This window comes from Castor canadensis, chromosome 11 (genome assembly GCF_047511655.1).
Source record: "Castor canadensis chromosome 11, mCasCan1.hap1v2, whole genome shotgun sequence".
NCBI classification, from domain to species: Eukaryota; Metazoa; Chordata; class Mammalia; order Rodentia; family Castoridae; genus Castor; species Castor canadensis.
Window position 1 is genome coordinate 4,220,785 of NC_133396.1, and position 14,560 is coordinate 4,235,344.

At 45.6% G+C, this 14,560-nt stretch overlaps 1 protein-coding gene across 5 annotated transcripts in view; it reads right to left on the reverse strand.

Annotated features, from left to right (window-relative positions):
• Positions 1-14,560, reverse strand: part of Tnrc6c (trinucleotide repeat containing adaptor 6C) — a 121,937-nt gene that overhangs the window by 47,054 nt on the left and 60,323 nt on the right. For all 5 annotated transcript variants that reach the window (XM_074045011.1, XM_020158841.2, XM_074045010.1 and 2 more), the window contains one exon: positions 2,716-5,304. In XM_074045011.1, the coding sequence (XP_073901112.1) occupies positions 2,716-5,095 (2,380 nt within the window). In that variant the 5' untranslated portion in view covers positions 5,096-5,304. The remainder of the gene's footprint in view (positions 1-2,715; positions 5,305-14,560) is intronic.

The following is a 14,560-nucleotide window of genomic DNA, read 5'->3' on the forward strand; positions in this document are numbered from 1 at the left end:
TAGTCAGCAAACACAATTACCTTTCCCTTCATCCAACCTGAGCTGCCTTCTTCCCACCTTCCTTTTCTGCTCCCACCTCCATCTCCACCCTGCCACTGTGCACTCCAGGCTGTTCCCTGCCCAGCTTCTCTCCATCTTCTCCAGCATGGCTTCCCACTGGTCCATTCTTCAGTTATAGCCACAACTGATTCTACAAAAAGTAAGGCTGGGCCTTCAAGTTCTGCTTTAGAAGTGTTCCCTGCTTCTGTGGACCTCAGAACACAGTCTAGACGCCTAAAAGACTTTGCCTTGGCCCTCTCTCAGGCCACTTCTCTCTGCAAGGCCTTCCCACCATCACGAGATCTAACTACTCCAAACTCCTATTTGCTTGCTCCATTTGCTCCCTGTGCCATTTCGTGGGAGCTGAAACAGGGCACAGCATGGAAGGAGCCAGCCTAACAGGGTTTCTGCCAGCAGAAGAGAGCAGGCAGCCATGGTGCCACAGAATTTCCACCTGGGTCTGCTCAGTTATCTGTCTACATCAGTATTGTAAGCCAACATCTCTGCACGTGGCAGTGAACTGGCACTCAGCACCCACTTCGCTTCCCTATGCAAGCATTCTGGAATGGTGGAGGCCAAGGGTGGAAAGGACCCTGCACAGAGTCCCTCATCAGCCTGGGCTCTCTGGGTGTCAACGAGGTGTCTGTCACCTAAGATGACTGAGTGGCCTCGGAGAGGGGCTTGCTCCTTAGTTTTATCTTTATGGCATGTTTATAAAATTTAGGGGCACATAAAATTAGAAAGTACTAACATGCTGACTACAGAATCAGGTTCAAAAATTTCTCAACAGGCTGGAGGCCCTGATCCTAACAGCTGGCCAGTGACAGGGTTCTATGCTTGGAGCAGGGCAACACATTGGAAGTGTAGTCTGTGGGAGGGGTAGCTTAATCACAACCTTAAAAAGAAAAAGCATCAGATTTTGAGTTCAATTTTGTAACATGGCTCAAAAGGCTGATAGAAACTTAGAATGCACTTCTAGGAGTATGATTTTGGGTTGAGTTATGCTCTCCCCTCGAAGTCTCTGCTAAGTGCTGCACTGGTTGAAGCCCACAGTATCAGTTCTGGGCACAGGGACCCTTCTGGGTGAGGGTATTCCAGAGGATCACAAAAAGGACTGAAAACCACAACTGAGGAGAGGGCTGTGAGAAACTAGGATTATCTTCTGCAGAATAGGGAGATGGATGTGGTGACTTCATTCAATTACTGAAATTCTGCAGTGTGGGAAGAAAATTTCTCGTTTTCTGTTTCAGAGGCTAGAACTACAAGTATAATCAGAGAATTAAGAAGCCGGCTGGCACAGGCTCAGGAAGAACAGCAGTGGCCAGGGCATAACGTGCTCCAGGTGGGGCAGGGTGTCCCACATGGACCGTGTACCCCGTGGGCATTGGCATGGAGGCTTCTAGCTCCTCGCTAAGCATAAAGAAGAGGTTTTAGAATGCAGCTATGCCTGGAGCTGGATCATATTCTCTTTCTAGGCCCCTGACAGAGACAGAACACAGCAATTTGATGAGTTCTCACTTCAGCCAACGCCATGCCTAGAGTACAGTCATACTTTGTACCGTGGACCAATATTCTAGTTAGAAATTTGGGGCTGCTGCTGGCACACCAAGTGCATTCTCTCTGGGTCACTAGTGGTCAACTCAAGTTATTCTTGATTACAGCTCAAGCTCCCTGCAGGCTCTGTCTCAATCATCTCAACATTGTCTTTTCCACCTGCTTAAAGCAGGAACTCAAAGCCAAGTCGTAGTCTGATTTCAGTTGGGGTTCTATTTCCCATTAAAATTGAAATGTGACTTGTATAAAGCCCTTCACATTTCACAAAAAGTATTTTATTTCAGGGCAAATCAACGACAGAAGCACCCACAATTGGGCATCACCCCGCACCAATTCAATTAGGCTCTCTGGGATCCATATCCCCTCCCACCTTCCTTCCTACTCCTAGCCCTAAGGTAATTCTTAGGGAAAGCTAGGGGTGAGAACCAGAGTTTTATCTGTTGATGAATGCATTTTGCAAATTAACACATGTGAACACGATGGGTCCCAAATTTTCCCTCTTTCCTTCTGCATCTGAGGATCACATGTTTGCACTGTCATTAGGGCTGAGTGTGGCGAGTGGGGCACACGTGGACTATCTGCACAATACGGAGTTACAGAATGTGGTTGTACTGAAAAATTCACAACTGGGGACTATGATTAGTTAAATCTTCATTAATTGGGCATGAAGTAATGAGTAAGCCTGCCTTAATCTCTAAAATTATGTTTATGAAGGTATAAAGTAATACTGAAAAATATTGTGAATGATGCTAAAATGAAAAAGGGACTCAAAATTGTTTCTATAAAAAGGTATTAACTATCCAACAGACATCTAATAAGGAATGAAGACAAATTAAAAAGAATACAACTTCAAAATAAATTATCCTCTGGAAATCTGAACAAAAAAAGACTAGAAAACCTTGCTCTACAGAGAGTACTCAGCAATTTTTTTCTTGGATAGAAAGCTACTCAAGAACCCTGCTTTATTTATTGTCTTTGGATAACATTTAGTCATACCACAAGGCCAAAGGGCACTTGTTAGTGTCATTTGCTATGAAACCACTCGCCAGAGTACTTACGTATGTGTAATGAGAATAAGTTACTCTCACTCATAAAGCAGTATGACGCATGCTGCTTCCATACCTGGCCCAAGCAATGGCGACCGGTTCAGCTGAGTGGCGGCCTGGTGCGGAGGCGGCGTCTCGGCCGGGTGTGTGGTGCTGCTCGAGGTGGGAGTGGTGGGGGTGGGGGTGGTCGTGGTGCTGCTCTGGATAACCGGGTTGTTCCTGTCCCACATGTTTACAGCCTTATTGTTGTAGTTGCTCGGGTCCCCCCAAGCTGAGGTACCATCATCAATTTCCATTTTTCGTCGGATGGACGGTGGCGAGGGCTCTTCCCAGCCAGTTGCCTCACTACTGTCCTTCTGCTTGCCTGGCACTGGCCCCCCAGTCCACCCTGTCCCTGTCTGCTTAACAGAAGCAGCCCCTCCCCAGTTACTCATGCTGCTGTCTTGGGGCTTGTGTGTCCAGTTCTGCTGGGGACTGGGTTTGAGAGACTCCCCCCAGTTTGTACCTGGATTCACCTTTGCATTTGTGCCATTGCCCCAGCCACTGGTCCCAGACCTGGTGGCATCATTCCAACCAGACCCTGACCTGTTATTCTCAGCATCCCATCCAGATCCACTTTTTTTCCCATCCCCTAGGTGTCCAAGGACAGACGACGAATCTGCCCAGTCTCCCCCTCCTGCACTCCAGGCTGGATTCGATCTTTGTCCATCTCCCCAGTTTTGGGATTTCGGTTTCTGAGGCTCACCCCAGGCAGGTGTCTTGTCCTCCTGATTTCCGGTCCCACTCCAAGCATGGCCACTCTTGGCGGCAGCAGCATTAGTAACAGCAGTAGAGTTCATTGAGTCCCCCCACACCCCTGGGCCACTGGGCGCTTTGTTATTATTGTCTCCCCAACCTGTGTTTGCTGGCACAGCAGCAGGTGGTGAGCTGACCCACCCCGATACTGAAGAGGTATTTGTACTGTTCATCATGGACCCATCGTTCTTCCCCCCTGAGTTTGAAGGCTGAGTAGCTGCACAACCCCAGGCCTCTGTCCCATTGTCATTTTTTCTCTCAGACCTAGGGGATTCTTCAAATTCCCAGGCAGTGTTTTGCTTTACAGGAGTCTGTCCCCAACCAGTATTAGATAGAACTCTTGGGTCAAGATCGTTCCTTGGCAACTGGATGTGCCCTTGGTCTATAACCCCTTTATCCCGCCTCCGGCCCTCTCCTGCTCCTTCCCTCCCAGTGCCTCCTTCATTGTGATTGCCAGATCCATCACTACTTCCTTCACTTGCTGTAGTTCCGGAAGACGCAGCTTTGGCCCATGAGTTCATGTGTTCACTGACTGGCTGCAAGGCAGGAGTCTGGCTGGCAGCACTTGGGCTATCCCACCCTGTGGATCCTTTCCCACTGACGTTGCTATTGGAATGCTGGTTTGGGGGCTTTCCCCACTCCCCATTCACACCATTAGAAGAGCTCCGGCTGGAGTGACCCCAGGCTCCTGAATGGATATTACCAACACTATTGCTGCCACTGCCCCTTCCCCAGGTGAGGATCCCAGGACCCGCAGGAGGCCCTGAGTCCCATGCATTCCCCCCACTTCCTTCCTTTTGCACAGCACTGCTGGATCCATTTTGTTTAGCACTTAATGCTGAGTTCACAGTGTCTCCATTCCCCTGACTGAACCCAGAACTGCTGTTTCCTGTGGGGTTACTGGGGGACAGTCCCCACACAGAACTGCTTATTCCTTCCCCACCACCCTCACTGCTTTGAGAGACTGATGATCCGTTAGCACCAGGAAGGCCTTGCAGGTGGGGTGGGATGATGGTCCCCATCCCCACAGCCATGCCCCAGTTTGGCAGTCCATTCGTCTGCATTGCATTGATAGGGTTTGGTGAAGAGTTCATGGGGTTAGTGTTGTTTGGTCCATCAGTGTTAAGGTTCTGAGGTTGCACACTGAAAGACACATTCTGAGCAGTGGACGTTTGTGGCTCTGTGCTCTCTTGTGGCAGCAAGTTTCCCCAGGCACCCAGAGTGCCTGCTGGATTCCCGTTCTGGCTGCCCATATTCTGACCTATGGCACTGACTGGACTGCAAATACTGGAAGGGTTGCCTGTTGCCACAGTTCCTTCATGCCCAAGTACAGGCCAGGCAGCTGGGTTGGCATTAGGATTAAGGTTAAGATTAATGCCAGTATTGGAGGTGGAGGTACCCCAGCAGTTCTGACTTCTCCCATCTCCAGTCATGCTGTCCATTTTTCCATCCCCACCACCAACAGAGCAGTGAGCCAGGCCAGAGCTGGAGCCCGTGGCTACACCCCACGCTCTGGCTGCTGCTCCATTCCCGTTTGCTCCCACTGCCCCAAGGGCACTCTGATTAGAAGGGCTTTGGATGAGCGCGCCGTTGGTGCCATTATTGCCATTCGTCTTCTTGGTATGTCCCGTGAAGTTGCCCTGGGCACTCCCTGTAGCCATGCTACTGTTCTCTGAGCCACAGTTGGAGGCAGAGTCAGTGTCTGCAGGACATTCTGAGGCAGATTCGGTCTCTGTTCCTGGGATGGATGGCCACGCCTCCTGGTCAGTCCTGTCTATTATCACTTTATCCCAGCTGCAGTTGGCTTCACTTCTGTAAGAGGGCTGCTGTCCCCAGTGAGAATTATCATAATGCTCTGCCAGTCCAAGATCTGAAAAAAGATGAAACAAACTTGAAATTAAGATATTCTTCCGATTTGTCAATCAATCAACTGTTACCTAGTCTTTGGGGGAAGCCATTTCAAGTTTTCAAATCTGAATGACAAACACTAAAAAAATGACTTAAATGGGCTGGGGGTGGTGGTGGTACTGTGGATCAGTGATAGAGCACTTGCCGACCATGCATGAGGCTCTGGCTATCTCCTGCACTGAAAAAGAAAAAAAAAAAAAGATGAAGAAAAAAGTTGTAGGTCTTAACAGCTCCCATGTGAAAACTCACATTAATCCTCACTACCACCACACCACACTGCTGTCCCCTTGGAAAGAGGTACATCTCTGAGAGCACCTGTGGGAAAGAAAGCCACTGAATATGAAGGTGGCAGCTCTGGAATTCAAGGCCGAGCAATTTCTATAAACACGTGGACTCTCTGGGAAGCACTGGTGAAGACACCAAGTTCTTGTGAACTTCAGAGTACAGCTTATATCTCCTTTCAAGACTTCCAATGCGGGGTGGGGGCGTGGCTCAAGTGGCCAAGCACTTGCCTAGTATGTGCCAAACCCTGGGTCCAATACCCAGTGCTGCAAACTACAAAGACTTGTAGGGAGGCCCAGACAGTCCCTTGCCTACATTCGTAGACAATTAACTTCTGTTTCTCCAGCATTTGGTGCATGCCACATTTCTATGCTACATACTCACTCTATAAACACGGCGCTGTTCGATGGCAACAAAAAATGACTCATCGGTAACTTTACGAAGAGCTCAGATTCTGGCCTTCTATTATACACTTATACTAGTTTATGTAGGAAACACAGTGGTTCCTAACACCATTCAGGTTCTCAAGGAGTTTAACTTGAGAAATTAAGACTCTTAACTCAGTGATCAGCTTGATGTGTGGTGTTTGTGTTGTGTGTGTGTGGTGTGTGTTGGGAGGGTGTGTGTGTGGGGCATGGTGTCTGTGTGTGTGTGGTGTGTGCATGCATGGTATGTGTGTGGTGTGTGTTGGGTTTGTGTGTGTGCATGGTGTGTGGTGTGTGTGTGTTGGGGGTTTGAGCTCAGAGCCTTGCTTGAGCCATGCCTCTAGCCCTTCTGCTGTAGGTTATTTTTTAGATAAGAATCTGGGTTTTTGCCTGGGGCCACCTCTGACCCAGTCCTCCTACCTCTGGTCTCCTGTGTAGACAGGAAGAGGAGTCACCACACCCGGAATGTTTTGATGACATGGGGTATCTCTAACTTCTTGCCCGAGCTGGCCTTAGGCCATGATCTTCCTGATCATTGTCTCCTGAGTAGCTAGGATTACAGATATGAGCCACTGTGCCTGGATCAGTCTAATTTTTAATCACACTGAATCTGTGCTCTCTTCAAATTATCACAATACTTTTCTTTTTTTTTTTTTTCATTTTTCTTTTATTATTCATATGTGCATACAAGGCTTGGTTTATTTCTCCCCCCTGCCCCCACCCCCTCCCTTACCACCCACTCCACCCCCTCCTGCTCCCCCCCCTCAATACCCAGCAGAAACTATTTTGCCCTTATCTCTAATTTTGTTGTAGAGAGAGTATAAGCAATAATAGGAAGGAACAAGGGGTTTTGCTGGTTGAGATAAGGATAGCTATACAGGGCATTGACTCACATTGATTTCCTGTGCGTGGGTGTTACCTTCTAGGTTAATTCTTTTTAATCTAACCTTTTCTCTAGTTCCTGGTCTCCTTTTCCTATTGGCCTCAGTTGCTTTAAGGTATCTGCTTTAGTTTCTCTGCATTAAGGGCAACAAATGCTAGCTAGTTTTTTAGGTGTCTTACCTATCCTCACCCCTCCCTTGTGTGCTCTTGCTTTTATCATGTGCTCAAAGTCCAATCCCCTTGTTGTGTTTGCCCTTGATCTAATGTCCACATATGAGGGAGAACATACGATTTTTGGTCTTTTGAGCCAGGCTAACCTCACTCAGAATGATGTTCTCCAATTCCATCCATTTACCGGCGAATGATAACATTTCGTTCTTCTTCATGGCTGCATAAAATTCCATTGTGTACAGATACCACATTTTCTTAATCCATTCGTCAGTGCTGGGGCATCTTGGCTGTTTCCATAACTTGGCTATCACAATACTTTTCTAACAGGATTTGCTTCTAATTATATAAGAACATTGGGATTCCATTATGCTAATGTAGTATCTCACGTATATCACATTTAAGCATTACTTTTTTACACCTTCAAAATATTTTGATAATAGAAGATGTACAGAAATGTAACTGTGGCCATAACACAGATTTAATATAAGATACGTCATATGTGCTTTAGGGGTCTGAAATATTATGGGTACTGCTCCCCAATTCCACCTGGTCACTTCTCTGCTTTACAGATACATCCAGAATGGAAATGCCCTCCACTGCATTTACTGTGTGTGAAAATCTCAAGAAGAAAATACTTTGCATTCAAAATTCCATCACTTAACAGAGTCCCAAACATCTCATCTGACAACTTGTAAGTGTAAGGAATTATGAATGCAGAACAGAGTAAAAGGTTTGCTGGAAACAATAATGAAAGTGTCCAAAAGAATGCCTTGCATATTTCTTCAACAGGGCAGAGAAAAGAGATTGTTTCGTCAAGATTAAGAACAGATTAAAAAACAAGAGGGAAATAAGCTTGTTTCCGAGCTTGGGAGGGCCGGCTGAGCTAACTGAGCAGCAGAAAACACAGGGGGCAATGCTACAGCCATGCCTCTCTCCGCAGCAGAACCCAGCAAGCAGCTCGTTTCCAAGAAGCCATTTTATTCAATCTGAACTGCAGCCAAGAGCTTAGGGACACGGAGCTCAGGCTTACTTGCTGGAATGTCACGTCACAAGCTGATTCTGGAGCAGATGACACTACTTACTCAGGGTTTGCTTTGTCTCCTGCTCTAGGAGGGCAGACAGGCAGGGAAACACCTGCAGAAGGTGCTGCCCACCTCCTAGGAAGGCACTGCCCGCGCAGGGCTGCCTCTGTAGCATCTAGGCTTGCCCAGACTCTGGCTCCAACATGTCGGCTGAGTCCAGCACAGGCCACCTCCTGTAGAGTTGCCAGGACACTACTAGGTCAGCCTGGCCTAGGCCACTGTAGGCGCCCACTGCCGCCAGCCGGGCAGGACTGGGCAATGCCCTTTCTACCGCAGGCAGTGGCCTGTCTATCCACTTCCAGCAGAGGTGGAGGCAACCACAGATGGGATCTTAAAGATTTGATTATCTAATTTCAGCTGACACTAAACTGATCTTCCTTCCTCTTTAAATTCTCTCAAATGTCACAAACATTTTCACTTCAGGACTCTGACAATTAACATCACAACCACTTTTCTGGTTTTCTGAAAGCCAGCCAACAGAATAAGGGTGTGTTGCCCACTGGCTGCATGCAAATAAAGTGCTGCCCTGCAAACCGCCTTTGTTTTATGCTCCGCCTTTCTTGCCTTTCGGAAACAGCCCTTAAACATTTGGCTGCAATAGTCTAAATGAGCCCCATATGTAAACTGGCATGTGTCCAACTTCTTAATTACTTTCCTACTTCTATCTAAAAAAAATCCAAGTAGCAAACACTACCACATATTAATCAAAGCTTCGGTTCGTAAATGTACAAAGCAGCCACCAAAACAATACATTGTTCTGCCTAAAGGCATAAGGAAAGAAAGGTTGTTTTTTTTGTTTCATTTTGTTTTAAGAGACAAAAACTCTCAAGCATTTCAAGCTGGAGTTTTTCTACAGACTTGCAAAACCATGCAAACTGATGTGATAAAACTGTAGCATTCCTTGGACTCTTAACAGGGTAAGTCCCTATTACACATGACTATTCTCTGACCAGGTCAGGTTTTCCACCAATTGGCTAAGCCAGCTCCCCTCCCAACCAATACCAATGGACTTAAAAATCCACTTTCCCCCAGATTACTTTGTGAGAAGGCCAACGTCTCCTTCACCAGAAACAGCCTTTACTCGACCAGAGCTGGGAGAGGCTCTGGCCTATCTACTGGGCAGAAGCCCTTCCGCCCCTGCTTGTGTCCCTGGCTGCTGCCGATGATGGAGAAGGAACACAAGTTTCCTCACAAGCTGTACCCTGTCCTCCACCAGAGCTTGCACCACCCCTAGTCCTGCCTCTGCTCCAGCTGCCTAAGGCAGCGGGCTCGGGTCCTCAGTGCTCACAGGCCAGCCTACTCCTCATCTAGTGGTTTCTCAGCACTTTGAGGACCTTCCCGGGTCCCTGTCACCCTAGCTGCTCTGGGCATGCTTATTTGAGAGCCTTTTCTCCAAAAGGGAAATCACCCATAGGATATATGTAAATTGCAGTCACAGTATCAACTGCTAATGGGAAAGCTTAACTCTGAATTGGTAACCCATTACAGAAAGTCTCTTTTTACTTTAAACTTGGCTGAGTTTCACTGCAACGCCAGCATAGTTGAACCTTATTTTTGCATGCAAGCATTAGAAATATTGATTTATCTTACAAAATGGGGTAAATGTTGACTTCAATGATGCTACAAAACCCATGAAGCCTCTCCATGATACCTAAGGGCTAAAATGGTGACAGCACAATATCTACACTAAGCAGCACATAGGGAGACGACTGATCTGAGATTATGTAGAAAATGGGAGGAAAATTTAAATTACTGTTCTCTGCAGACCCATGGCCTAGCAAGGGTTCAACTGGTCCTCAAACCCAGGTTGATCCATGATAAAAGTGTCTACCTATGGTGCATGAGGCCCTGGGTTCAACCCCAGCACCACAAAACTGCACACAGGTTGCTACTGATCGTCATGCATCACATGAGGGAGCAGGATGCTTGGCACTAGAAGACCAAAGCCATTTGCGCTTGTGATTGCTCCAAAGAGTCCTTCCTGCCTCTTGCCAGGACCCGGTTCACCTGACGCTCTTCATGCCTTCGGGGCAGAGAACAGCTGCTGTACATTCTTACACCTGCACCAGCTGGGTCAAGACATAATCCTGCCAAATGGCTTCCACAGAGGTTGTGCTATTTACAGTCCCACCAGCACAAAGTCAGAGCTGTCCTGTCCCACATGCTAAAGTAGCCGTGGTGGTGAGGCCTCAAGAGGTAGTGTGTGATAAGCACTTGGACCAGCAAATGGTAAAAAGCACCCAGTCAACAATACTACTGCTGTCGTCCTAACAGAGGAGTAGGAACAGATTTTAAAGTGCTGATGATCTGGTAAGTGAAAAGTGGCACATCACTGCTGTTTTCATTTATTTTTTTCCCCCTGATCACAAGTAACACTTTCAATACGTTTAGGTCCCACTTTGCCCATTTTTCTATGGGACTGTTTTTTCTTTTCTTGTTGATTTGTAGGACTCTTCGGTATTTCTGAGAGATTTACCCTTTACTATGTACACTGTAAACATTTCCTCTCAGGTGTTATTTAGGGTCTTGTACAAAAGTGAAAATTTTTTATACATTCAAATTTGCCTTTTCTTCTTTCTTCCTTCCCTTTCTTTTTCCCCTCCTTTCTTTCTTTCCTCCTCCCCTATTATTTCTGGTGGTGCTGAGGTTCGAACCCAGAGCCTTAGGGTTGCTAGGCAGGAGCTCTACAACTTGCACCACTCCACTAGCCCGCTTTCCATGGTTTATGGTTAAAGAGAGGACTTCACCCCAAGATTTGGAAAAGCTCCTGCTCTGTCATCTTTCAATACTCTACTGTGCTGCACATAGCTTTCTAGCACTCAAGAGTGATCTGACTCATTTTCTCAGTGATTTGTTACAGTACATTTAGGACTACCTAAATATCCCTGTATACATGTGTCCCCTCCGGTCTGCCTGTTGTATTTTATTAATCTGTTTGTTTACTCCTGCCCCACTAACACATTATTAAAATTAACAGCCTCATAGCTCTGTCTGGTAACCATGTATGTATGTGTGCGTGTGTTTTAATTTCCTCAATATTCTGTTCGTGCACACTTGCTCTTCTAGATGAATGTCAGAATTAGCCTGTCAAGTTCCAGAAGCAATGTGTTGGAACAGCTTTGAATATAAATTTGATTTGGTTCAATGGCCATTAGTAAGCTTTTATGCTGATCTTTCACTACTATTGAAAGTAGTGATGACCAAGTTTTCCAGTTTGAGAGACTGCCATGGTCCCCTCACATTCTGCTCCTGGGCCATGTAGCTACAGTGGGGCTGATGATTGCCCCAGGCAGGTCTACCTGGTCCCCACAGCACAGCTAATCCAAAAGTCAGCTCATGTCACCTCCACTGGAAATCCTTCCTTGGTAGGTCCCCTTTCACAGTCTGGGTTTGTTGCCTTCTCTGAGTATGCACCCCATGCTTATCTCTGTTACAACACCCCACACACTTTACTCATGATTCGTACAGTCTCAATGCAGAGCCTCTTACAGATTCCAACAAACTTTTGCTGAGGAAATTAAGAACTTGAAAAACCAAAGCTCTGAAAGGATAGAATCTTCTGCAGGGTACTGTTGCCTGAGCATTCTATATGAATATTTAGCTACTGCACTGCTGTGTCTAAGAAATGGCAAAACTCAGGGCTGCAATTTTCCCATGTGAACACTTTAGACAGATTCATATAAAACCAAGGTGAATCACAGAAAAACTCTAAGAGCCAGAGAGGTGTACTGACATCATTCTGTTACGGAACATGAGGTACAAAAAGAAAAAAAAAAGACTGAATAAACAACTGTGGGGGTTGGAGAGGGGAGGTGACCCAAACAATGTCTACGCATGTGAGTAAATGTATAAACGATGAAAAAATAAATAAAATAAAATAAACAACTGTCAGGCTAGGCCCCCCTTCTAATTTCATCACTGTCTTGTACTACAATGGGCTATAACTTTTATCTATACTTACAAGATCTATTTATACCCACCAGTTCAAATTTCAACTCTTAAAAATTTCCCACTTCTATGCCTATACTGTTTAATTTTACCTTAAATCCTTTGTTTACCAGAACAGACATCTACGTTTCCCAGTAACACTGTAAGGACAGGAGCACAGACCTCCGCACAGAAAAGAATGGCAAGCGGGCAGACGTGCAGAGGTGAGGGTGCCTGCTGTCTCCATAGACGTGCACTGGGCGACTTTGTAGAGGTCCCTTCCAGTGATAGTTAGCATGCTTTTCTGCCCGTCTTTGCACCAGATCTCAGCATATGCATTATAAAAGGACTATAAGCTAGGAAGACTTTCTTGGAGAAGGTTATTGTTTATAGAAAGACAGTTTTATGTTTCTTGTTTTTTTGCAGTGCTTGGGGATGTAATCCAGGCCCTGGACACCAAGCAAGTGCTCTTACCCTGAGCTACATCCCAGCCCTGGAAGGTACTTTTCAGGGGACATTTTTATCCCAGAACTTTACTGAATTAGGTCCTTGCTTATGCTCTCCTTATCTAAGCAAGTCCAACAGCCACTGGAAGGACAATGGTACAAAACTGCCAATGGCTGCATCCTGGTAAGATATGTATGCCCAGAAAAAGAGGCCTGTTCTGGTTCTTGTCCACTTTTCAAAAATAAACATCTTAAATTAACATGCTAAACTGCTGAGATATAACTACAGTATTTTTTTTATTTTTTTACTCTTTGTTAAGATTATCCTGAGGACTATATTTCAGTGCAGAAGGTAACTAGTATGTTTGATTATAAGGTGCTTTCAGCTAAAGACATGGGAATATATTCTTGGTCGCTGAATGTATTTTTCTCTTTTTTTGTTTTGCTTTTTGGTGGTAATCACTGACCTGCAGCCCCTCTAACCAGGTTTAGCAGATAAAAGTCAAGGTTACTTGAAGACACATGACAAAGTTGTCTAAAGATACTAGTTTCAAATATAAGACTAAGTCGCAGTTTTGAAAAACACTGCCGTATGCACTTCTAGATCATGTCGAAAGGCAGCACATGGAAGAAAATAAATACAAATATGACTGTGATTTGCTTCTTTTGAATTCCAATCTCAGAAGCCTTCTTGTTCAGTTATAGACCTTAATTTCATAATTATCTAGTCTAGAACCAGCACCAATTAGCAGTTAAATTACTTGAAAAGGAAATTTTAAGAAAATAATAGAGAAACACAATAGCTGAAGACAAATACTTTGGCTTCTTCCAAGAGTTCCCTAAAACCAAGAGTTAAAGAGAACCAGTCATGGTGGCACATACCTGGAACCCTAGCACTTGGGAAGGTAAGACGGGAGGATCACAAGTTTGAGGCCAGCCTGGGCTATGTAGCAAGACCCTGTCTGAAAATACCAAAAACATCAAGGAAACTGGAGAAGGAGCTGACCGGAGATGAGACGAAGGATGCCTACATCTTGGCAGCTGGAAAGCAAATGCACAAGTATTGGTTTTTCTTGGGAGCCAAGAGAAAGCTACTACCTAACTGTGGGCAAGGAAACAAGAAGACACAGGCACAGTGGAGCCCCAGATTTCAAAAGTGCTGGGGCAAGTGGATATTAGACAGGCTGTATGCTAAGAGTGTAGGTTATAGGTTGGAAACCCACTCTACTACCTCCAGTAAAGGATGTGTGCGTGCAGGAGACAGTCTAGCCACTGAGGGAAAGGTTTTCACTGTGTGGTCCTAAGGCATCTGCATTGACAGGCAGTCATGTGGACCAACTTATAGTCCTTAAGCGTCCGATGAGAGACAAACTGAGTTAATGTCACCTATAGATAGGTAAGAAATAACATAAATAAATAGGGGGAAACCCTGAACTTTCAAACCCATCAACATGACTCAATTTGTCTGTCTCTGTATTATGTATACAGTGAATATGAACTGAAATGGATCTATTTTTGTTTCTCAACAGTATAATTCTCAGGCCATGAGTGCAACTCAATGGTAAGAGCGCTTGTCTAACAACAGGTGTTGGTGAGGATGTGGGAAAAAGGAACCCTCTTACACTGTTGGTGGGAATGTAGACTAGTACAACCACTCTGGAAAAAAATTTGGAGGCTACTTAAAAAGCTAGACATTGATCTACCATTTGATCCAGCAATACCACTCTTGGGGATATACCCCAAAGACTGTGACACAGGTTACTCCAGAGGCACCTGCATACCCATGTTTATTGCAGCACTGTTCACAATAGCCAAGTTATGGAAACAGCCAAGATGCCCCACCACTGACGAATGGATTAAGAAAATGTGGTATCTATACACAATGGAATTTTATGCAGCCATGAAGAAGAACAAAATGTTATCATTCACTGGTAAATGGATGGAATTGGAGAACATCATTGTGAGTGAGGTTAGCCTGGCCCAAAAGACCAAAAATCGTATGT